This window comes from Papilio polytes, unplaced genomic scaffold (genome assembly GCF_000836215.1).
Source record: "Papilio polytes unplaced genomic scaffold, Ppol_1.0 DF823991.1, whole genome shotgun sequence".
Lineage (NCBI taxonomy): Eukaryota > Metazoa > Arthropoda > Insecta > Lepidoptera > Papilionidae > Papilio > Papilio polytes.
Genome location: NW_013525213.1, coordinates 385212 through 409414, shown reverse-complemented (window position 1 = coordinate 409414; position 24203 = coordinate 385212). Strand labels below are relative to the sequence as shown.

Genomic DNA, 24203 nt, shown 5'->3' with positions numbered 1-24203 from the left:
CTGTTTATATAATCACTTTTCACCACATAACTTTAATAAAACTTGAGAGCGGTTTAAAAAGATGTTTACGTGACCGAGTGTACGACGCGTCCGTGAAAAAAAAAAAAAATGGTAAACTTAGTGACCTTTACATATATTCCTTATGTTGTTTTAAATCGAAGTTTCTAATCTTTGATTCTGTGTGAAATATTTCCCATTAAGTATACTGTATAATTAATTACATTGGCGTATGGTTTTGAGGATCTATGTACAAATAGTGTTTGTGTTACTATATGAAAACTGTTCCAAGTGTCCTACCTATGCCTCCTCTATATACTTGAATCTCTTTGGCTCTAATCGATGCATAACAAGAGATTTCTTTGAACTTTAAAAGTTTACGTTGTTGTGCCAGAAGGAACTATCGCCTTGTGCTGAAATAGCTAAACGAAAACACGATAGATCAATCAAAATATTAATGTTATATGAATTCCGATGTACGGTATGCATCAACACAGTTGTCGGTCTGAATTAAAATCGTTCAGAAATAGACGTTCGTTTGTATCGATACAAACAATTTGCTTGCACGATAAATCTTCCCAAGGTTATGGAGTAGAGAGCATAAACAATAACTATACGAGTATAACATGAGAGCTGAGGTCTCAACGATCTTAATGCAACATTTCTTGTTCAGGAAGCAAATATTTTTTTGTATATCATATTTGTTAATGATTTACATTTCAAGAAAAGACATTGCACGAATAGAATGAGAAATTCATTATTAAAAAGAAATCAATCAAATTTTAACAAATAAATTGCAACTTCATCTATATTTAACTCAGGTGATGTCGGTTAAAATATGCTCATAATACTGGTGGCTTGTCGTGATTGTTTAACTTGTTACCGACAGCGCGGCAGCCAAAAATACAAAAACACTTATTATAAAACAAACATATCTTTATTTAAAACTTATTTACACAAAAAAAATATACAAAAACTTAAACTCCAAACTATCTCAATCACATCTTGACTTCTTCTTTATATATATATTCATTTATATACGATTATTGCCTTGGTGGCCAGTATGCAACCTCTTTGGCTGTATACATACTGCTTGTCAGCCAATGAGGTTGTATTTTGCACTCAACAGTGATTCCGTCCGCGCGAAATTTTAAAAAATAAATTGAATCAGTATTCTGTGTTCTTCCAGGCATGTTCTAAATCAGCGATTTCAGCGAGATTCGTTTATCAGTTAGTGTGAATATTAACAAACATTCATCCATCCGTCAATCTAATCTTTAACTTTTACATTTATAATATAATAGTACTGAAATTTCTGAAAGTCGGTCGCTACATTGAGTAAACGAATAATGTTTAACAAATCGTTATATTTTCCTTCTAAGAGGTTAGACGTAATAGTAAATATAATTCTACGTATTGAATAACATAAGCACCAATTAAGTTCGAAAAGCACGGAAAAACTTTTTACAGCATGATGGAATCGTTTCGGAACTCAAGACATTTGGGGCCAATAATAACCGAAATACCTCGGAATGGGGGCGTAAAATATGCAGGGGGTTTATGAGATGGGGCTAGAGGGTCGGGGGTGATGACGTCACGGCTTCGATCCGCACTTGTCTGCCGAAACACGAGCCACCAGTCTCACTCAAACTTCACAATCAATCGTTCTCTAAGAACGAGAGTGGATGGAATGAGCCAGCACTGGCTTCCTTATATTAAATTCAATTTGTATAAAGTCATTTATGTAAACAGTTTTTGCATTAGAAATTTAAAGCACAAATCATGGTTTATGTGTAAATGTAATCTATAACAAATTTACTGGCGGGTTTTTTTAATGTTTTTTTAAAAAGGACGTCTGGTTTATTTTTTTTTAATACGAAATGGACACAAGTATTTTAATAGTCAATTTTTATTAACTAATTGCCGGCTAAGGTGAGCTTTAAAAGCATTCGTTTCATTTAGAGCTTTATTTAGTTGATTGGTTTTATTTTTTATTAGTATTTTTGTAATTGCTAATAGTACATTTTACGCATCATTTAATTGTTTTTATATACTTTATATGTTACATAACCATTAACTATATTTTTGATTGTTGATATTTACCCTTGTTTTATAAATAGATTGTTACGACTGATAATAAAAATAATCTCTTTCTTTCAATTTACATTTTACTGCTGTTTGAAGTTAAGTCGTGATTATCTATATAAATAATATTTGCATGTGTATTAATAATGATTGTTATTTAATATTTATACTTTCTTTATATTTACGTTAACACTCGCACTGCTGTCCCGTGCATCAGTGGTTATGCGCATTTGTGTTTACATGGAACAGCATGTTCTCTGACTTGTACGTCCGTGTTGCTTGCATGCAGTGGGCACGCCACGCAGACATCGACAAATGACACACTACAAACCTTTGGTAAGAATTTTGTTTTGTTATGCTACACACTGCTTGTTTCTTTGTAACACATACTGCACTTTTAAATGACTCCATTATAGACCGATAAAGATCTTATGGCACTATTTTCAGATTGACGGGGGCGCTAGCAATAGCAACTGCCATATGATTCTTGTAGGTCTATAACACAAAATTGACCGCTCACTTGAATTGATATATTTTTTCCTTTTTACTTATCTTTTTTTTCTAAAATGAGCATGCTAATGGTATGATGCAAAAAATACACGTTCAAATTTTCAATTTAATCATGACGAAATGCTTTTACGAAGACAACCAGCGCAGCCTAATGACGTCATTACGAACACGCGCCAATTTTTCTGAATGCGACCAATGACGCATAACAACGGTTAACTATGTGCCAAATTTACTAAAATCGCGCAGAATGTTGTGTTTATAACAAGAAATCTCAATGTAAATAATATCAAGGATTATTTATGTAATGGAATCTGACCTACAAAACTATAATTTAACGTAAATTAATTAAAAGAAAAACGTAAACGTATAATTTTGGCAAATAAGAGCTAGGTTCGTATATCACTTTTCATGTACTAATTTGGTCCAACAGGGCGTTGCCGAGGGGGTGCATGCTTTCCTTAAAAAACCTAAAGACCATATATTAAAGATAGCGGGCACCCTCCCCAGACTAAGCCTAGATCATCGACCCACGTCTGTGTAGACAAATTACTTCTCACTAATTATTCCGTGTAAAATAAGCTACTCATCTTTACTACAACCCTGAAACAGCCATCGTTACAACATAAAGTACTCTTGTGGAGATTATGTCTAATGAACAATTAAATACATCAACTGCATTGTATTGTCGCAGAGATGCGCGCGCAGTATCGACAGCTGCCAAATCCGCACTCCATTGCTGAACCTACCATGTCATTAAGTGTAAACAACGACCACGTTGTTCATTTTACGTCCTAAAGTTAGGTTCAACAATATTTGGATCAGTAAACTTAGATACACAGTTTGATAGAAGGTAATGCGATGAAAAGTGGACAGGGGTCGTAAACCATACATGTTATTGCCCTGAACAATTTTATGAGAAATCTATAATTTGTGAAGTTTTTATATCTAATTACTCAGTTGTCTTAATACTTTTCCAGCTAGGCTCTCTTCAGTGTTCTCATCTGTTTTGTGTTTATACAGTTCGTTTCAAATAAGAATGTAATAATTTAAAAAATGTAGAATCAATCTGACAATTATCTCTAATACGAATCATTTGAAAATAATAAGATATAAGATAATAAACATCCGATAAAATAATACGTGATTTTTTTTTATTTAAATCTACGCTTAAAACAATTTTTGACTATTTGATGTGATCATGGATTTCACCAAGGTCAACCTTCATCTAAAGAATTGAAAAATACATGTGAAAACTAAAAAAAAAGACTACAATTGTAGCTGCCCATAGACCTACCTAAATCAGCTGACGACATCTATGGATGTATTCGAGATACACTTTCTTATCTGAAGCGTGCAGTACTGCCGCCTTCCCCGTGCTAGTTTGAATTGTTGGCTGTATACGCTGCAGGGCTCGGCGGATTCCAACTACTCGCAGCCGTCGTCGGAGCTGTCGCTGGACGAGGATAAGGAGGCGCTGCGCCGTGAGAAGGAAGCGCAGGCCCTCTCACAGCTCGACAAGGCAAGGGTGAGCAAGAGTATCATCATTAAGGTTGTAGCGTACAACTCTGTACCTAATAGCACCACAAAACTTGTGTACAATGAACGCTTTCGAGGCGGTGTTTAGTGGACCCAAAGTGGTTGGTGTGCTATAACCTTTACCATCAGCATGTGTATATCTTCATTCGTCTACCTTCAAAATAGTACAGTTCTGGACAAAATATTAAATTGAGAAGCAATCATTATTAAACAAATCACATTATTAAAAGTACATTGCATTCTCTCTGTTATTCAGGACTGTACATTCGTAAACCAATCAAATAATATTAATGTAGATAGCATAAAATTTATATGACTAAACTATCGCACAACGTTTAGTCGCGCTTTAAGTTGTGTAACTATACAGTTGAATTGGCTGCGAAACAATCCACAATCGACAATCGCACAACAAACTGCGATAGTTTAGTCAAAGGTGTGCGACCGCTCTCAGTCAAATACGACCGGACGTCATTACTCATGTAGTGTGGCTTGGTATCGTAAACTGTTTAGGCATTTGGTTAATGGAATTTAAACTAGTCTTGAACAAGATAACACGAAAATAGATTATTAGATTTACCTAGGCCGCAATATGTTGTATCGAATTTTTATCGTCTTCATAGAATTTAAAATACATTTGATTGTTACCTAAAATACTAGTTATAACATTTAAAGTATGCTTAACATTGTTTTTCGAGAGAGTTCAGTACTCAAACATTTGTCTGTCAAATAAGATTTCAGACACTTATATTCTGTATTTTTGTAATGGTGTATAATGGTGTCTTTATATGATTGCAGTCCAAGCCAGTGGCGTTCGCGGTGCGCACGAACGTGGCGTACGATGGCTCGCTGGACGACGACTCGCCCGTGCACGGCAGCGCCATCTCCTTCGAAGTGCGAGATTTCCTGCACATCAAGGTGACATGCAGCATACATCATAATAGTCACAAGTATTATTAAGGGATAAGCGTCTATGTTTTTTTATAAAATAGTTGATAGAAGTAGCATTTTAAAGGTTATCTATACTAAGAGTATAAAGAGGAGTAATTTGTATTTTTTGTATGTATTGAAATAACTCAAAAATTACTGGATTGATTTCAAAATTTCTTTCCCCATTAAAGTATGTTATAAGTGAGTAACATAAACTATATTTTTTTATCATTTATTAATTTCCTGCGAGCGAAGTCGCGAGCTACAGCTAGTAGTTAATAATCTGATAATGAAATATCAACGTCTTTCAGGAGAAATACGACAACAACTGGTGGATCGGTCGACTGGTGAAAGAGGACGCTGACATCGGGTTCATTCCGTCGCCGGTGAAGTTGGAGTCGGTGCGGTCGGGGCCCGGCCGCGCGCGCTACCGCCCGCCCTCCGCCGCACCAGCGCTCCCCAGCCGAGGTAGCACTCCCCCCACGCCCGGTACGTCACGCGCCAGCATTTGGGGACCATGTGGAAAGTTCGAGGGGCATTCTCGAGACCATACGGCATGGAGCGCCGCGAATACGAGCATATTGTTGTGAAAATTTTATGAATTTTACGTACTTTTCTATCGGAACTTTGAGCACTCAAGTGATTAGATTCCTCATCTTCTAAATCCAATAATAATTCAATCCCACATTGGATTTCTCGATTATGAACTCGTGTAACTCGCTGTGTTTTCAAATGCATACAGTAAATACACTACAAATCAGATCTACAATCCCAATGAAACCTTTGTTTAACAACCTTCAGAGATCGTAGGTTATCGCCTGTTATGCGACGCACTCACCTGTGCTTCTACGAGATAATTGGCTTACATTACATAGAATATTTGCAATGTTTGCATCATATAAGTACTTAAAATATTTGAAATCGATAACCTGAATAGTTCGTATTCTAAATAGATCACGAAATTACATTGAGAAACGACGGGAATTACTATAAATGGCAGGTGAATTTTAAGACCAACGTAGGATAAATAGTGTCAATGCAATTTAACTCGGTCGCAGCTAGTACTGCCGCGTTGATATGCACAAAACACTCATATTTTTTAAATATTCATGAAAACTCGTTTCGCGGCGCTCTTTGTTTCATTTTGACTGCATTACGTGAAAATTAAATCTATACTGAAAGTATAATGTCTTCAATGACTTTGTTTATTCTCTAGTGTTCTAAAATATCTATCGAAAGGTTTTTACGTCTTCAAGTTCAGTATTTCAGTTTTCAATTAAAGCAGTCAAGGTCTAATGTTGACCTTACATCAGATGAAATAAATAGATACATTATGGGTTGTTTATTTATCTTGAAATAAAATGATTCAAAACAATTTTATCTGATGTAATTGTACAATGCAGTTTGTAAATATAACATTTGTCCGTGTTTGATTTTGTTATCGAAATAATAAAATTGCTTATTTGTGAAAATTAAAATCACGAAGTGCTATGTTACTTGACTCTTAATTGGCTTTTAGATTACGTAATAAGAATGTCTATCGTTTTCAAAATTAATCCCTTAACTTACTAGAAAAAACTTAAATGCAAGCAATGTAAGCATCACTGTATTTTATATGTACTAAATTAGGCTTCCGTTTGCTTTAACTGAACAGATTTTGAATTCAGGAAACTGTTCGATTGTGAAAAGATCTCTGTCCGGGAAAAGTTTTTGATTTTTTAAAATTATAATTTTTTTCTTTCTTCTGATCGCTCTGCAATGATACTGTCCATTCTAATATATCTAATAACGTCATTCATATCTATGGTAAACTTAACTTGTTCCAAATATATTGACCAGATCTTTACTCGTTAACGAACCAATAACTGCTTTGTACCCGCCCATACCTCACGTTCATCATTCGGTGGAAGTTGCCAGTTTCCTGGTTATGAGATGACTTGCACTCATTCTTGACATATTTTCAGATGTGCCAACCTTCGACCGAGGTAAGATCATCCGCATTCATTATTGACCAGGAAATATTATCAATTTTCACCTCCTACTTTATTTTAAAAGTATTGATAACTTCTAATTCGTAATTTTACAAAATCTCTTCTTCTTAAACTATATTTGAGATTTTGTAAAAGTGCGAATTTAAATTAATTTATACTTCCTATATTCTAGTTCTTTCGCTCCATTGTCCTTTGATCATTAACTCTTCTTAATTTCTAGAAGTTAATGTTTACTAAAGTAAGCATTAATTACTGGTATACCTTACTTACCTCTTGATGTATTTCTTTTATTATATTCATTTTCTTGTCTATAGTTTGGTTAATAAAGGTAAATGATGGAATTTAAACATGTTGATAAACTACTATTTCTTATATTATTAAGAATATTATCTCTACATCTATATTTAAATCCTATCATTTCATAAACAAGGCGATATTTGTAGTTATGATTTGATATCTATGATATTGCTTCAAGCTGTCGATGTTGTGAAGAGATTGCTGTTAAATATTCTTACTATAAATATGTATGGTCCAAATCTAATTAAATATGCAAATAACAAAATGTAAGAAAACAGTTAAATGCTCGGTATTTTAAACTATTGTAATCGATGTTTGGTGGAATAGAAGCATGCCTTTATGTCCCATAATGTAATGAAATGAAATATCAGCCTGCAGTCTATGATATGTCCGCTTGATGTTTGCTTGTTATAAAGTGAATGATACACAGTCGAATATGCAGCCAAATATCTCAGTGTCACCAGATTTGCTGTCTCTATTATACCGCTGCAATTTTTACGTATTTTCGTTATATTGCTGAGATGCTTCTGTTTCTGGTGTGCGTTCCATGGTGAGCTTTGCACGTGCAGGTGAGGATTCGGACTCAGGGAAGGGTCGGGGCGCGGGGGCGCTGCCCGCTGGCAAGGAGAAGAGGAAGCCGTTCTTCAAGAAGCAGGAGAACGCGAGTCCGTACGACGTGGTGCCGTCCATGCGTCCCGTGGTGCTGGTGGGGCCCTCGCTCAAGGGCTACGAGGTCACGGACATGATGCAGAAGGCCCTCTTTGATTTCCTCAAAAGGCGGTTCGAGGGCAGGTAATTTTAAATTTGATCTTCATGATCCTTCCGTCTTATTTACATTTTTATCGTTTAAAAATTGTGTTTCTCCTTAATTTACAAATCAAGTTGTAATTATGTTTTAATAAAAGGACAAGTGGACTTGGACAACTAAACTTACAAAAGGAGCAATAACAATGTTATTTTCTAATCCTCATCTCATTTTCAGCACCTTGTATTTCAGCTACACCACTCTTTCTTACAGCGACGTTAACATAATATTATGACAGGACTATCGAGGTATGAAAACTGCGATGAAAACATTTTTGAAAGTGCCCGTCGTGTTAAATAAAAATGAACTGCAAATATATTTGTATCGTGTACAGTCAAGATCATAACACCTTCATGAGATATTACAAAAGAGCCACAAACACACAGCGATCAAAATGTACAAAAAAGAAATCGCCATCACTGCACACAATCACATCCATCGCAAGCAACGGACGAGGAATATAAATAACGAATTACAATTCCAGGATAATAATAACTCGTGTGATGGCGGACATATCACTAGCGAAGCGCTCGCTGCTCAACAACCCGTCGAAGCGGGCGATAATGGAGCGCTCCAACTCGCGCTCCACTTGCCTGGCCGAGGTGCAGGTAATGCCCGAGGTAACGCGCCGTCTCGTTGCAGGATCATCATCACGCGGGTGACGGCGGACATATCGCTGGCCAAGCGCTCGCTGTTCACGCCATCCAAAAAGCCGATGGAGCGCGGCAATTCGCGAAATAACTGCCTTGCTGAGGTGCAGGTGCGGATCTGGTGCATTGGTTGTCGTGTGCCGCTACCCGCTAGAGCTTTTAGCCCCGGTTGTGACCTGCCCGGTCATGCCGGACCAAACCCTGTAGACAAACCGTGTATGCTAGACGTTAATGATGATTTAGTTTATACACTAATAATAAATCTTTAATAATGAGTTAAAGTTCGCTATAAAAATAACAAGTGGCTTAAATGCAGATTCTATGCCGAATGTTGTCGTGTGTTGCTAACGAATAGTGTAAAAAGTTGTGAGTTTAATATATCCGAATGTAGATGAAACAATCCATTAGTAAATGTACAGATATATTTACTATCAAAACTACAAAACGGTAATTGAAAATGCTAGCATGATACTTAAAAATTGCACGATTAGAGTTTTATCATTATATTATTAAGAAACTAATTAACGATAATTGTAATAAAATTATATTATTAAGAAACTAATTAACGATAATTGTAATAAAATTAATCAAGCAAACGTTTCCCAGATTATTCCAATAAATAAAACTTTTATGAGCATATGAAACTAAGTGACATTTGCATGAATTTGTGAATGAATTACTAACTTACCTATTCAATAACGAAGAGTATTGTTAATGTATTCTTAATGTGTTGGCAGGCTGAGATCGAGAGGATATTCGAGCTAGCGCGCACGCTGCAGCTAGTGGTGCTGGACTGCGACACTATCAACCACCCCTCGCAGCTCGCCAAGACATCGCTCGCGCCCACCATCGTCTACCTCAAGATATCTAGTCCAAAGGTAAGATATGTTGCGAAGGGAAAATATAGAAAAATAGATCCTTGTCATTTTTAATTTGAGACATGTTAGTATCCTTATGATTTCAGAAGCAATTATTAATTTTATCCTTAAATTTGCAGGTGTTGCAGCGGCTGATCAAGTCGCGAGGCAAGGGGCAGAGCAAGAACCTTTCGGTGCAGATGGTGGCTGCGGAGAAACTGGCGCAGTGCCCCACGGAGATGTTCGACGTGGTACTCGACGAGAACCAGCTCGAGGACGCCTGCGAGCATATCGCCGAATACCTTGAGGTCAGTTTTCAGTATGACCAAACAGAAATGTCCGATTCCATCAATGACTCTATCTTCCACTACACTCTGACCTTGTTACGTCGTTTTGAAACTTGGCAGACCGTGCCTTCTTATATTCTTCTATTCGAATTCTGATTAAATTCTAAATGATTTTATAATGTGAGTGATTTGTTTTCCAGGCGTACTGGAGAGCAACACACCCACCTCAAGTGGCGCCGCAGACGCGGGCGCCCGCGCACCACGCGCCGCAACACGCGCCACACCACGCTCCGCACCACGCGCAGCCTGGTGAGTTTCACACACACCATGTAGCACTGTCTTTAAGGGTAACACCCAAAAAGTACGTTCTGATAGTTCCCATAGACAACTTCTAAGATCTTCTCAATCAAATTGGATTTTACATTAATTTAATTTACAATTATTGAATTTTAAATTAATTTCGCTTATTTTCTTATTGTTTTCTACTTGTAGAATCCTTAATTATAATCACATCTTACGAAATAAATTAAATTTATTTCTTTATAGTATTTAATTTCATCATCAGCCATCTTTATCGCCTGTATTTATCATTTTATGTATTTGTACGATGTCCATATTTCGGGGCGTGTCTCATTGTAAACTGTCCATGTAACCGTGTTTCCCTCTTCTGATCCCCCCGCACATTCCGGAGGACACCGGGAGAGGTCTGACTCGTATAACTACGAGAGAGAAAGAGGTAAATTTAAGTGTAGTAACTGCAGTTATTTTTCTAATAAAGTAGTTTGTTTTTTTGTAGGAAGTATGTATTGGCAGCTATTGTTCTATCAGTAAGTTTTAGGTTTATTGTTATGAATTTAAATCGGAATTTTAGTCATCAGTTAACAGCCGTACGTGATACTTTAAGGTTACTTGTAGATTCTTGTATTTGCTTCATACTGTACTTCCAATGTTTCTCTTCTTATCACATTTCTTAAATAATGGACGTTATAGCTTTAGTACTTTGTATCCATAGATGTAGTCAGCCTTTTCAGAATATCTTCTAGTTCATAGATCATCGGTTTATAAGCATTGTAGTGCGAGAACGCAGTTCATTATTATTTTTATAATGGAAGAAATAATTAATTTCAAGTTCAGTCCTAGCAAGGTTCACAAATATCCGTACTGCATTGCTAATGCCAATACGCCTTTGACCCTATAGTTCAGTGTCAGTATCGATGTTAGAATAACAAGTAGCGCCCCTGCCGCTGACGCCTCCTGTTCATTTCAGTACAAGCCTCAGGACAAGCACACTAACCGCCGCGCGAAGACCATATATTCCAGTGTACCATTACATAGCAGTCACCGGCGCCGCCCGCTCAGGTTGCACATACTTTCTACAGGCTGCGCCCGCTAACTGCTTCTAATCGAAAGCGTGTGCTTGTACTAACCGCATCTCAATGACATAACGGTATTAATATGGTAATCAGGGTTGCGACTGCAAACATAAACGAGGAAAAACTGCTAACGACCATTATGTTTGTAAAATCCCGAATCGAAAATTCTGCTTCTACTAACAATTCAGCACTAACATGCATCATCAGTATTTTTTCTAATTATTCTACGACTTATGACTAACTTTTGGTGATACTAATCAGAATACTCGTCTCTATCACCTTCTCATCTAAATCTTCGTCTATCACTTGTCTTCTGAGGCAGTCGGCCCCCGCGCCGGCTGCTTCACCGTGCCTTCTCCGCAGCGGCGCCCGCCCCGCCGCCTGCCGCGCAGCTCGTGCTCCCGTGCCCCGGTAAAGTGCGCAGCGGCGACCTCACGCCGACTCTCGCCCCCGAATCGTAGCGCAGTAAGTCCGGGTGGCCGAGTGACGCGTGTGCCCCGCCGCCCCCCGCCCTCGCCCCCGCGCCCGCCCTCGCCCCGTGTGATGTTTGCCGTGCATACCCTGCTCCGTTTTATACCTTTCTTTCGATTCAGTTGTCTTCTGTTTTAATATACAGGTATAATGAGATATTACTTCCTATTGATGATATTACCACTTTCAACTGTTTGAAGTAAAAAATACCTTCTATAAAACTGCCGACAACTCGATCGATTTTAATATGGCGAGGAAACAAAAATCGAATGCCTCGCGTTAACTTTCAGGAGGCAGGTCGCGTGCGGCGCGGCCCGAGCGGTTGGAGGAGGAGTACTACCCGCGGGAGCAGTACCAGCGCTATCCGCGTGACCATTACCCGCGCGACTACCACGAGGGCTACGCGCACGATTACCCGCCGGCGGAGGCGTACGAGCGCGAGGCGTACGGGCACGACTACACGCGCGAGGCGTACGCGCGTGAGGAGTACGGGCGCGAGTACGCGCGCGAGGGGTACGCGCGGGAGGAGCGCGCGCCGCGCAGCCGCGACCGCGAACCCGAGGACTACGGGCCGTCGCGCCGCGCGCTCAACGCCGTCTAGCGCCGTCGAGCGCCGCCGAGCGTCGCCGCTTTGGTGTTTCTTATGTATCCCCGCGGTCCCGCGAGCGCTTGTGTGAACGCATCTGCTACTGTGACAATGGCGCCCGAATGAACGGCTTCCATCTAATGGACATGAATGTTTTTTCTATCAAGCGACACATCGACATCTATTTTCTCAAAATATGAAATAATTTAAGGCTTATGATACTTTGTTAAATTAGATTTTGCTCGTATCAGGAAGTGCGAAGAAGTTATGGTCCGATATGAGCGTGGTCTAATTTAAATAAAATCGTTTTACCACAGCTTTAATAGCACTAAACATTGTTTTAGTCGTTTGTAACTCGTTAATTCTTACAGTTATTGCCCACTACGAGTAGATTAGCAAGAAATAATTTTCTGGAGGTTATTTTGTACGTTCGAATCGATTAAATAGGACAGTTGTACTTTTGCCCTCTCTTTGAACACTACGAGCTTTTCTCTTTTGTGTATAGCCAAAGTAAAGTATATATTTGAATATAAATGTTTGTATTTTGATAATGTCAGGCGCAGCTGCATTTACACAATCGAGACCTGATCATACCGAGTGCGAGTGGCTATTAGTTTTTTCTGTCGACATCAACATCGGTAAAAAAAAATCACTTCTATGCTATTCTAACAAACGCTGTACGTAGTTTCTATTCCTCAATACTCGTTAGAAACGTCTTTGGGTAAAAATGTATTTTGTCGCTGTTAATGTTAATGATTGCAATTGGTAAATTTGTTTCAAGAATAATGTTAAATTCTTTAGTGTGTTGGACTGTTTTAAAGTTTTTATTGTTTCCCTAATTTCCAATTAAAATGGATCTTCCTTAATTTTAGGTGTTAGTAATCTAAATCTGTTTCATTTTTGTGTTCTTTATTAGTCGTAGATTATTTGTTATTTAGAGATTGATTGCGAGACTTTATTTGGGATTGTGGTGCTGGGTATGATCAGGAGTGGGCGGTGGGCAGTGGGCAGTGGGCAGTGGGCCGTCTCGTATCGCTGAGCTTTGCCACGCTTCCGTTCGCGGCCTCGCCGACGACCGCTTGTACGGTATTTGAGACTTGTACCTGGCCTCTTTTCACGACAAGGAAAATTTTACTATATTTCATAAGTTTGTTTGAGGACTTTGTCAATTTTAAAATCAAATTGATTTGCTTAGTTTTCTTACTGTAAGATTATGAAAAATGGTCTCATTTAAAGTGTTTTATTTCTTGGTTTTTATATAATAGACATTTTAATGTTGTATGGTTAGCCCTGTCGTGAAAATTGTGTATGAAGTAATACGACTTTTAACCAGAGTGCAGGTTAGTGAAAACCTTCGCTCTGTTAAAGTTAGGTATTTGATCTCTAGGCTAAGTGTGTGCGATAATTTGTATAGTCTCTCTTTTAAAACAAAATAAAAAACTACATCACATTTATTTCTTAGTTTTACGTTACTTGTGCAAGTATTTTCTGTTCTTGTCTTTTTATTCTGTTTTGAGAAAGAGAGGAATATACTGTGCAGATACGTGGGGCTTATTGCATTCGTGTATGTGGAATTGAGTGGGTAACGGACGCATGTTGATATTCGATATCGGATTTCTAGTTAAGGTAATGTACGTACTAAAAGCTGAAAGCATCGGTGGAGGCAATTTGTTGTTTAAACTATCCTCATTCGTTTCATTTAATTTTTGAATATCGCTAGAGAATTTTTAAGGCCAAAAGGCAAATCGAGTAGAAATTTGATTAAATATTTATTGTGAATTTAACGAGACCTGCGACCAAAATCATATGCATATTTAGATTTCACTTATTTTATCAACAATGTTTTTATCCACTTTGATATACTTAAATATGTTAATGTGCCTCCGCCGCGTGCGCGAGCCCCGGTCGTGTCAGACGGCCGGAGCTGGGGTCGAATGTATAAATTTTACATAAATGATAATTTTAGAGCCGTTAGATATTATCCGTTTCCCATTTTTTGGACATACATACTCTTGTAATTATATTGCATCGTCTGTACTTCATTGTTGCAATCATTTGTAAATAAAATACTTTATATCGGTATTTGTTCTGTTTTATTTGCTTATTTCCATGGAATTTTGAGCAATTAGTAAATTAACACGCTTACTGCGTATCTGCTGATATCGGTTTGACGCGGTACTTACTATGTTTATCTTGCAAGTGCGAAACGATGACCTCAAGTATGCACATTACATAAAATGTATACATTATGTTTCCACAAAGTTATAGCAATTTAATCTATCCTAGTGCTGGTGGGTCTAGAAAGACCTGCCACGCACTGGCGGACATATCATTAAGGGCGCATATTAGCCTGCCGCCGCACCAGATGAAGAATTATGATTTTACTTGCCGCAGTAAACGTGTTAAGAGATTTTTGTTAATTTCCATAGATCGATAATTAAACGCAGGTCTAGATAGAAAGGGTAATAAAACAAGTATTTGATACAAGAGAAGATATCCCGTTTATTAGTTTTCATTAAAAGTAAATTCGATGATCTTTAACATATCAAGCGAATAAAGTTTCGTAAACGATGCAATGCAAATCCCAGGTGTGCATTTAGCGAAGAACAATCCAATGGTTTGCAGTACATCGTCAACACAAACCAAGTGGACATTGTCTGCTGCCATTTTTAAATAAATTAAACATCACAAATACATAACAGATAAATAAATTCAATTTTAAACGTTCGCTTGCCTCTTTGGTGTCTACTAGCTAACAATATGTACTTATGTACTAATATTTACATATTTTCGTCATACGATAATTTATCTAAGAATGAACTATGTCATATTTATGCTAAAGCAATACTGCATACAACATGATCTAGTTACATTAGAAATTCATCTAAATTAACGCTCATTTCAGCGGATTACTAACTTACAATTAACAGAAGTCGTAAGTTTGAAAAAAGAAATCAGTTAAAGTCTCAATATAAAAAGGTCTAGACACTGTTATTTTCAGATCATTATTTTATATTCTATTAGATTTTTGTTTCTGGTTAGATCTTAGATTTATATTATTTACAATCTGTAAAACAAATTGAATAATATAAAATTCCTGTATTTATTCGATTCTGGATGGGAAAATTACTGTCATCTTGTGTTTGATGCAAATTATTATATGATATTATAAGCTCTAAATATATTAACATTCTTTTATCACCCGGTACGGTCTTGTCTGATGTTTTCTACGTTCTTGACTTTACATTATCCATCTTACATTCAGATTAGGCCGTCTACAATATCTCTTTGGTTTCGCATCTCTGTGAACAATCCTGCGAGGTACCAACGAGTACCACTATGTACACTTTTTACAAAAACGAACCTTATTTACACTTCACATGAGTCTTTTCTTCCGAAACCGTGCTCGCGACTTACGTCCTTCCATCGCAGACTTGATCCTCACCAGGCGCATCGCTAGTCATATGTACAAGTAATCGTTTTTCGTTTCTCTACAGTAACTAATGCTGGGGAACTTGTATACTGGGCTGTATCTCTTGTTGTCATCGTCAGATTCGAGAGATAGTGCTGATAGTGCTCTGGAGGGTTCCTCTTCTTCTTGAGGCGATTCTACCGGAGGAGGGATAGTCCGCGGAGGTAGGGGAGGAGCTCGTGGGTTCCGTCGCACCCGGAAGTGACAATCGCTGTCCGTGGGCCATGCACGCTGCACTAGCAACGGTAGATCGTCCGGATGCAGTTTCCTCTCATACTCTTGAGACGGGCATACCTGAAATTAAACAATTTGTCTACATTTTACAACAGTTCATTTTTGCCTAAATCTTAAACCATTAACTTTTACTGTTTGACGTTTTATTTTATCTTTTTGTATCACTGGCAATTACTAACCTCGTAGAGTGAGAACCTCTCGACGCCCTCCGTGGAGTCGTAGCAGTGCAGCAGTATGGCCAGCAACTCGTCAGCTGTGGTGCGCTCGCTAGTAAGCAGGCATTTATACTGCGAGGACGACATCAACGCCGAGTCGTAGATCTTCACCAGACCGCCAGGACGCATCTGCAGAGAGAACCTGGAGACAAATAAAGGAGATGTTACAAATAGAGCAAGAAACTAAAAATGTTTCTGTTATTTCTATTATCAAGTAGGTTGACGACCGATAAGTAGTCACACCTGTCACCAGCTTATAATCAATCACCAGCGAATATTATGCAAAGATATTGAGTATCATTATGCAAACTGAAGTCTACACAACATCGATTGATTGAGGAAGTATAAGGTGTCATCCGCTTTAATGTTACTAGTTGGAGTGCAGAATGCGCGTGCGTTGAGCAATCTTGACGTAAACAGGTGATATTTGATCACACGCCGATGCACTACCGCATGTATTACGTAAACGGATATTCCCCGAATACTGGATACGTAGTTAATGTTACCATAAACAAATACAGGTTATGGTATTTGTGTCCAAAAAGAAAAATGTATATCACATGAATTATTTCAAAAATATATATGAAAATAATAAAAAATAATCATCCTCAAGTAACTCAATCACCAGGATATCATAATTTAAACAAATGTGAACCACTCAGAGCTGCTAGAGAACGAGGTAGCTCATTGTGAAGTCAATTTATTAACTTGTTAAGTGCTGAGACTAAACATAGATATATTTTTAAAACGTTTGTTAAGACAATATGAATAAATAACAAAAAGCTCGAACAAAAATAAAATTTTACGTTTATAAAAATCGACAAAAGACTACATCTAGATGAACAAGGATCGCAAGCCGATGATTTATCCTAGTTCTAGTCTTATTTGAAGTAGTACATATCTATTTAACGTTGTTACAGACTCTAGAGTCCGCCTCTCTCCCTCGCACGACATCCATTAGTTGTTACGAAATCTTAGAAAATGGTTAAATTTTTTGTAGTCTCTTGGTAACATTTTCACACTCCGAGAAACGTTATCCACGTGCCAGTTTATCTGCTACTACTAACTGCAGCTCTCATAACAATGTGACGTCTGTCAACGGGCTGGTAATACGAAACGTACGCTCAATAAAAACCCTTCGAAATGCTTTAGTATTTTTTATTGGTGGTCGCGGCGCGTGTTTACACGACGGGAATAGCCCGGCCGGCCGGAAGGGGACGGAAAAGGGACAAGTGATTCTTTTTCGAGACCGACTAGCCGGTGGTCCCGGACTAACGGGTAACGAGTGGAGTATTGTAAATGCTTCAATTATTATCCTATTTTAGTATATCGGACATAACAAAGCTTATTCTTAGTTAATCTATAATCAAAACAAAGTGGAAAGGTTAGTTTGTTGCTACTTACTGCGTACTAGACATGTAAAATTATTAGAAGAACTAAGTTTAAACTAGTTTTAAAAGGCCGTATTTATAGTCCAACTAAAAGAAGAATCTGTAGGACATCGGTTAAGATATTTTTATCGTAACAAAAGAATATCTATTGCAATAGTTAGTTAAACAAGACAATGCAAATGTACACAAGACGCCCCGAGATGTTATATCATGACTGCAAACTTTAATTATAAACATTACAGCACAACGAGGTCGCGACCTTCGTTTTGTTGCTTGTAAACTATTGTTATAATGTTCAGGGGTGCTCAACTCAGCGTAACATCAATAACAAACTTTTGTTTAGCGTCACAGTACGCTTTTTTAAATCTCTTGAAATTGGGAAGTAAAAATTTTGATTTGATACTTTAAGTATATCAATACTTCGTCTGTGTACAACTTACATTTGAAGTTTGTTAGTTCACACATTTTTATATATGCCTAAAGTTTGCAACCTCTGTTCCAGCCATATGCAGATTTAGTGTTAGAAAAATATACACAATCGCAGTAATCGCCCCACAAGTTGGCTTCACAAACAAAGGATTGTTATGGCCTCATTGTATTAGGATATCATTAATAAACTATTGTGTGAATATTAGGACAAAGGAACCACGTCAACAAAGCCGACATATTAAACAAACTTTTTATAATCTGTGCCACATTAAATAACTTATTACGCAACAATACAAATAAAATTAACAATCGACAATCGCACAACAGTTGTGCGATTGTCGATTGTTTCGCAGCCAATTCAACCGTTTATTTGCACAACAAAATCGAGAAGTGTGCGCATATATTAGCTTATAGAAATCAAAGCGAGATTCGGATTGGGATTAGATAAGCGATCACGGTTGAACTGTATTTTTGACCGACTTCCCAAAAGAAGGAGGTACTGAATTCGTTTGTATGTTTCTTATTTTTATGTGTGTTACGGCATGACTCCGCCGCTAGTGGACCGATTTTCATTTAATTAGTTGACTAAGTACTTACTTGGAGTATCCCTTGGGATGACAGGCTTGTAACGCAGCGGGGCGCGCGTCGTCATCAAGGGCGAGCGCGGTGCGCAGGCCGGCGGCTCGCACCCGCACCTCCATGCTGAGATAGAAGAGGCGCGGGTCCCTGTGGCGCATGCGGAACTTGCCCAGCAATGCACCTACCACCTCACGCGCTCGTGTGCCCCATGTCACCGACAGAGTCTTGTACTCGATGTCCGGCCGCAGACAGCGAGCGTACACCTTTATCGTCGTCTGTAAACAATAATTAAATGTTACACTTATGGTATTATGGCTTAACAGATTAACTAAAGAGAATATTTTATCATTTAAAACCTTGTACAGGCGTCACATCGCATATTTTAAATGTAACTTTAATCTAATATGAACGCGACTTTACAAAGCGTGTATGTATTTTTATATGAAATCGATTATGAAGCATTAGCAGTGAATTTCGTGTGATATAGTGCTTCCTGGTGCGACTTCCTCGCCGCTGCCCGCTGTGCGGCAGGATGCGGCCGGCACAAAGCACCGGATAGTCGACATCAATCCAACGACATCGATCGTACATTTTTTTTTAATTTCATTCAAATTATAAGTAACTTTTGATATTATGTTTGTATGTTGAACGACAAGACCATAGACATTTGTTTTATTAGAAAGTGGTAAGACAATTTATCTATACTCGATACCAACATTATGAAGAGAGAAAAAAAGTACTTTTGGATTTTTGTATGTATTGAAATATCTCAAAAACTACTGCGCCGATTTCAAAAATTAATACACCATTAAAAAGCTACGTTATCAGTGATTAACATCGGTTGTATATTTATTATTTTTTAATTTCACGCTGAAGTATTCGCGAGCAAAAGCTAGTAGTATTCATAAAGTTAGAACTGCTATTCTTTTGTTCTTAGTGATTACTCTACTAAAGTGTTAGAGTAAATTTACTAGTGGTGTTAAATTGAGGACAGATCAAATTTATTTAACCCGAAAGTAATCAGTTTGTCCGCAAATGTGTTCGCTTATCAATGTCCTATTTAGAAGGATATCGTTATACTCTTTGATTTGTAGACCTTAGTCGTTTCATATTAAGTAGAACAATATAGTTTAATAAAATAATTCTCCATGTAATTACAACCGAGTGATGCATTAATTAACAAAACGTACAATGTGTTAAATCCAAGAAATAAGTAACAGCGACAAACAGTATTGTTACCAGCGTGAGAATGTTTCGCAACACGAATGAACCCCGCCAACAATAACAATGACAACACATTAGTGTGTCCAGCTTCTAGAAGATTTATTTACAGCTATCGTAAACGACAGATAAAGCCCTAATGCCGTTTTTTTAAAGTTAGAATTAGTGAAATACTTTAAAAAAATTATCTAAGCGACAAACTTTCAAAGCGTAAAAAAAAATACCAGTTTTACAACAATTATTGTATAGTGTGTCATCATTACCTAATCAAATAATCTCCAGTACGTCACATTACGAGCGGACTGCGAAACAATCGACAATCACAAAAACTGTTGTGCAGCCAATTCAACTGTTTAGTTGCACAACTAAAAATCGAGTAGTGACCACACCTCCATATAAGCTCATAGGAATTAAAGCGAGACTAAATAGTTATGCGATAATTTAGTCAGTCTAACTGTAACGTCATGTATATACGGTACTAAAGGCTGGCAAAGTTTGTCCAAGTGTACACTTATATGAGGATTTACGCTTCACTGAATATAAAGGGGTTGTATAGAGTGTATGACGTAGTGGTTACCGCAGACCGGAAACTATCCTGGCAACAGGTTGTAGCAATGTAGTTTACACCAAATTAGGATTTCATTGTAATTACTAAAATATTAAAAAAGGGTTGGTTTAACCACTCTCTTGAATCTGTCACCGGTAAATCGTATCTAGCCATTTTTAAATTTTCCCAGACAACTCGTATAGTAAAAATCCAAGCGCAATTATTTATAAGAATAAATGTTGAAGCTGGAATTAATTAGCTTTTATCAAAGTTTTAAGCTTCATTTCAAACATCCTTAACGGTGACCATAAAAATACACTGAATTGATTTCGCGAGAACTCGGATAAATTTTATCGCACAACGGTAAATGTAAGGAAACGACCACATTTTCAAAAATACGCGACCTCAAAACCTAACAAAAATTATTTTTTTAAAATACTTGATAGTTAATATTTATTCTATTCTATTCGAAAATCTTATTTAATTTCACTTTAATTTTCTCTAGTACACATATTAAAAAACTGATGTTTTCAAAATATATGTCAAATCGATGAAAAAAATCGATATTTACAATATAAACTCACGTGTATATTATGCGGGTGGAACTCTAGCCGTAGCCGGGGCGCGGGCACGGGGGCTTGCATGACGACACGTACACTCTCTGTCAGCGCAGAGTGACAACTGACCAGCAGTAATAGTCCCGAAATACCGGAAGCGACAGCCCTAGCGGTATAGGGTTGCACCTGTCGTGTTACATTATACGCAGAACTTTGTATCGATTTGTTAAAAGATTTGTTGATTTTCATTCTAGATTATATCTAGACCTAATTAGTCTAACAAAAATGAATAACCTCTTTATACAAATCAGTTAAAAAATTAAGAAATTTAATAAAAATAAGAAGCGTTTTTTCTTAAATGTCGCCAGTCTAAATAATGAAAAAAAAAACAAACCTGCATGACTTCTATTGTACTTACGTGCAACTTATACGTCGTAACTTTACTATGCCTTATCAATTTAATTGAACAATGATAGGTTTAGTAAACAGACAAAACTAGCGATAACGAATAGTGGGACGTCAATATTTATTGACATATTTTTGAACCCTCTCGATCGTGGTATTACTACTAATTCAAATAATAAAGTAAAATCACTAAATTCTAGACATATGTTGCTAATAGTTTAAAAATATCTATGTAATAAATATTAAACAAATGTGGCCCTACTTGATATTCATCTCATTTTAGTTAAAGCCTAAAATTACGAGAAACTCATTATTCTATGTAAGATTTTCTAAAACGCTTAATTCATACGAAATTCCCCGATATTTATAGAGATCTTATGTCGTATAAACTGCTTTCTGCGGGATTCAGCAGATAAAAAATTTAATGAACATTGTCGGTAAAAGTGGTAATCTGTGACGTCACGCTGCATCTCCAAGGAAATGCAAAAAGTGTAACCGGACGAAGAGAATGCATACCAAGATAGCCGGAGTCTGGATACAAAAGTTGTTCTGCGGTCGAACAACATACAGCAACTTTCACTCTTGTATGCACAGGCTTTTTATCGAGCGCAAAAATAACTTTGTGAAGTAGAAAAAGTAATGTAACCATCCAAGGTCTATGTTAGAAAGAAATTTTAATTTCCGATGTTTGTGTTGAGAAGCATTTCACATCATTAACTGCATTAAGTATAACGGTTGTATACGTTTATAAGAAACAACAAACATTCCATGTCTTTTTACTTTTTTTTTATTTTTTAATAACATAAGAGGGCAAACTAGCAAGCGGCCACCTGAATCCGCCAAAATGGTGAAGCGACCGCTGCCCATAGACATCTGTAATTGCAGATGCATTGCCTACCCTTATCCGACGGAGGAGGAGACGTACATAAAGAGGATACATATTTCCTCTTCCTATGCATCTCCTCCATCGTCAAAACCACTTCCCCTTCCAATCCTCTTATAAGAAAAGGGTGATAAAGAGAAAGGGACTTAAATTAGGCCGGCACCACACTCATCAGACGAAACACGGAATTGCTTCCATTTCACGCCTGTCTTCTGTGTGGTCGTGGTAATACGCCGGGCGTGCCGGCCCTGCTGTGCTAAGATGTTGAAGCGGGCACTACCACTGAAATTACTACTTACTTACTATATACAACATAAACTGAGCAATGCTAGAATATCGAGAAATTATTTTTGTCTAAAATACAGATTTAACAAGCGCAGCCCTAGATGCAATTGCTTTGCTTGCAACATTTTCTTAATTTTTTATGTGTGATTTTGAATGTAGCGAAATAGGTCGTCCAAATTCTTATAAATTAATTTAAAACACAAACTTTCCTATCTATAATAAAAAAGATTTTAAATCGTACTATAAATTTGTTTAAATCACAATTTTGTTTATTTTACTTTTGATTTCATAATCGTAAAGTTATCTTTGCCGGGAGCTTCTATTAACATTAACCTATATTTTGATGACATCTGAACTTAATAACGATGTTTAGTATGTAATTTACAAGAGAAGATAGGAGAAAAACTATTAATTTTTGTATGTTTATATCAGTGTCAATAAACTTTAATTTTGTACCAAATTATCTAAATTGATTTTATGACCAGCGACACATACGCGCCCTTTGCGCCGAGGTTGAGTTAGTGTCACATGTCGCTAACAGATGGCGCTTTCTTAAAAAACTTGGTTTTATGTCAAAGGAGTGTAACTTTTGGTATCGATAATTTTTATTACTATTTAACAATTTTATAATCGCTTATTTTTCTAAAAATAGTCGTAGGTATTATAACTATGTTTAGTCCTGTCTTTTGTCTACAGATCTCTTTTTATGCTGTCCATCATTTTATATGCCAGATAAAACAGTGTGAAATGTATGGCGTTTAGTACTTACCAAATTGATTTAAATTATGACGAAATATTCCGTTACATTAGCTACCGATTCGAGGAAATACGCAGATAGCCAAGATTAGATGTAGAGCAATTTGCAAGGGTCAACTCGTGCACCATATCGTATCTATTAGCAACGTAATCACGGTTTAAGTCGACTAGTGATGTTCTGCATAGGAGGTTGCAAGTTTAGATTATCGATAATATTATTTCTGTAACATCCTACATTTTATTTTCATAGTACTTTATGGATACAGTTTACCGCATGCATTTTTTTCTATGGCGTGAATTAGGTGTCCAGGTAAGAGTTTTTTTTATAATAAGCATTGATTTTAAAAATCGTTTCAAAATGAGTAAAATTGTAATGATTATTGTATATCGATAAAGAACAAAGGTTACATCGATTATTTTCCGTTAATAATGTTTAACATCACTAGATATCCCGTCGCGTCTGACGGCGGCGCCGTCATGCTGTGCATTCAATGATCAATGCACTTTATAATTTATGTCAACGTAATAAGGATATAATTTGTTTAACAAGCGTAACATTACTTGGGGACTTCGTAACTCTTATTTCAAGGGAATAAGGTTCATATTACACAGTAATGTTTACAATTTGTTTAACCTTAAGTTATGGGAGTTAAATATCAGATGATGTCTATGAGCGTGTTATGTTGAAGTTCAAAATGGTTTATTGAAGTAATTGAATGACTTTACATGTTTCTTTAGCCTTCTCTTTTTGTATACGTATTTTTTTATCTTACTAATACAGTCGGTAACTTAAAAACCTTTATAACTTCAAAAAATAATATGTTCCCTTCCTATCAGAGCCCAAAACCTCTACAACA

General features: G+C 37.1%; 2 protein-coding genes across 13 annotated transcripts in view; one reads left to right on the top strand and one right to left on the bottom strand.

Moving 5' to 3' along the window:
- LOC106101376 (voltage-dependent L-type calcium channel subunit beta-3) overlaps positions 1–14454 on the top strand; it is a 24271-nt gene extending 9817 nt beyond the window's left edge. For 2 of the 12 annotated variants that reach the window (XM_013280578.1, XM_013280581.1), the window contains exons 2-11: positions 4001–4117; positions 4924–5043; positions 5367–5544; positions 7020–7040; positions 7913–8135; positions 8633–8768; positions 9536–9676; positions 9796–9963; positions 10143–10251; positions 12077–14454. In XM_013280578.1, coding sequence (XP_013136032.1) covers positions 4001–4117; positions 4924–5043; positions 5367–5544; positions 7020–7040; positions 7913–8135; positions 8633–8768; positions 9536–9676; positions 9796–9963; positions 10143–10251; positions 12077–12387 — 1524 coding nt within the window. In that variant the 3' untranslated portion in view covers positions 12388–14454. Of the gene's footprint in view, positions 1–2331; positions 2419–4000; positions 4118–4923; positions 5044–5366; positions 5545–7019; positions 7041–7912; positions 8136–8632; positions 8769–8790; positions 8909–9535; positions 9677–9795; positions 9964–10142; positions 10252–11209; positions 11302–12076 lie in introns of all 12 variants that reach the window. The other 10 variants (XM_013280584.1, XM_013280587.1, XR_001225510.1 and 7 more) reach the window with 9 other exon arrangements.
- A 395-nt stretch (positions 14455–14849) lies between these two features.
- The window catches only part of LOC106101398, a 39776-nt gene continuing 30422 nt past the window's right edge, over positions 14850–24203 (bottom strand). Inside the window, exons 3-5 of the mRNA XM_013280628.1 lie at positions 18711–18967; positions 16258–16435; positions 14850–16138 (exon numbers count right to left, since the gene is read on the bottom strand). Coding sequence (XP_013136082.1) covers positions 15833–16138; positions 16258–16435; positions 18711–18967 — 741 coding nt within the window. The 3' untranslated portion in view covers positions 14850–15832. The remainder of the gene's footprint in view (positions 16139–16257; positions 16436–18710; positions 18968–24203) is intronic.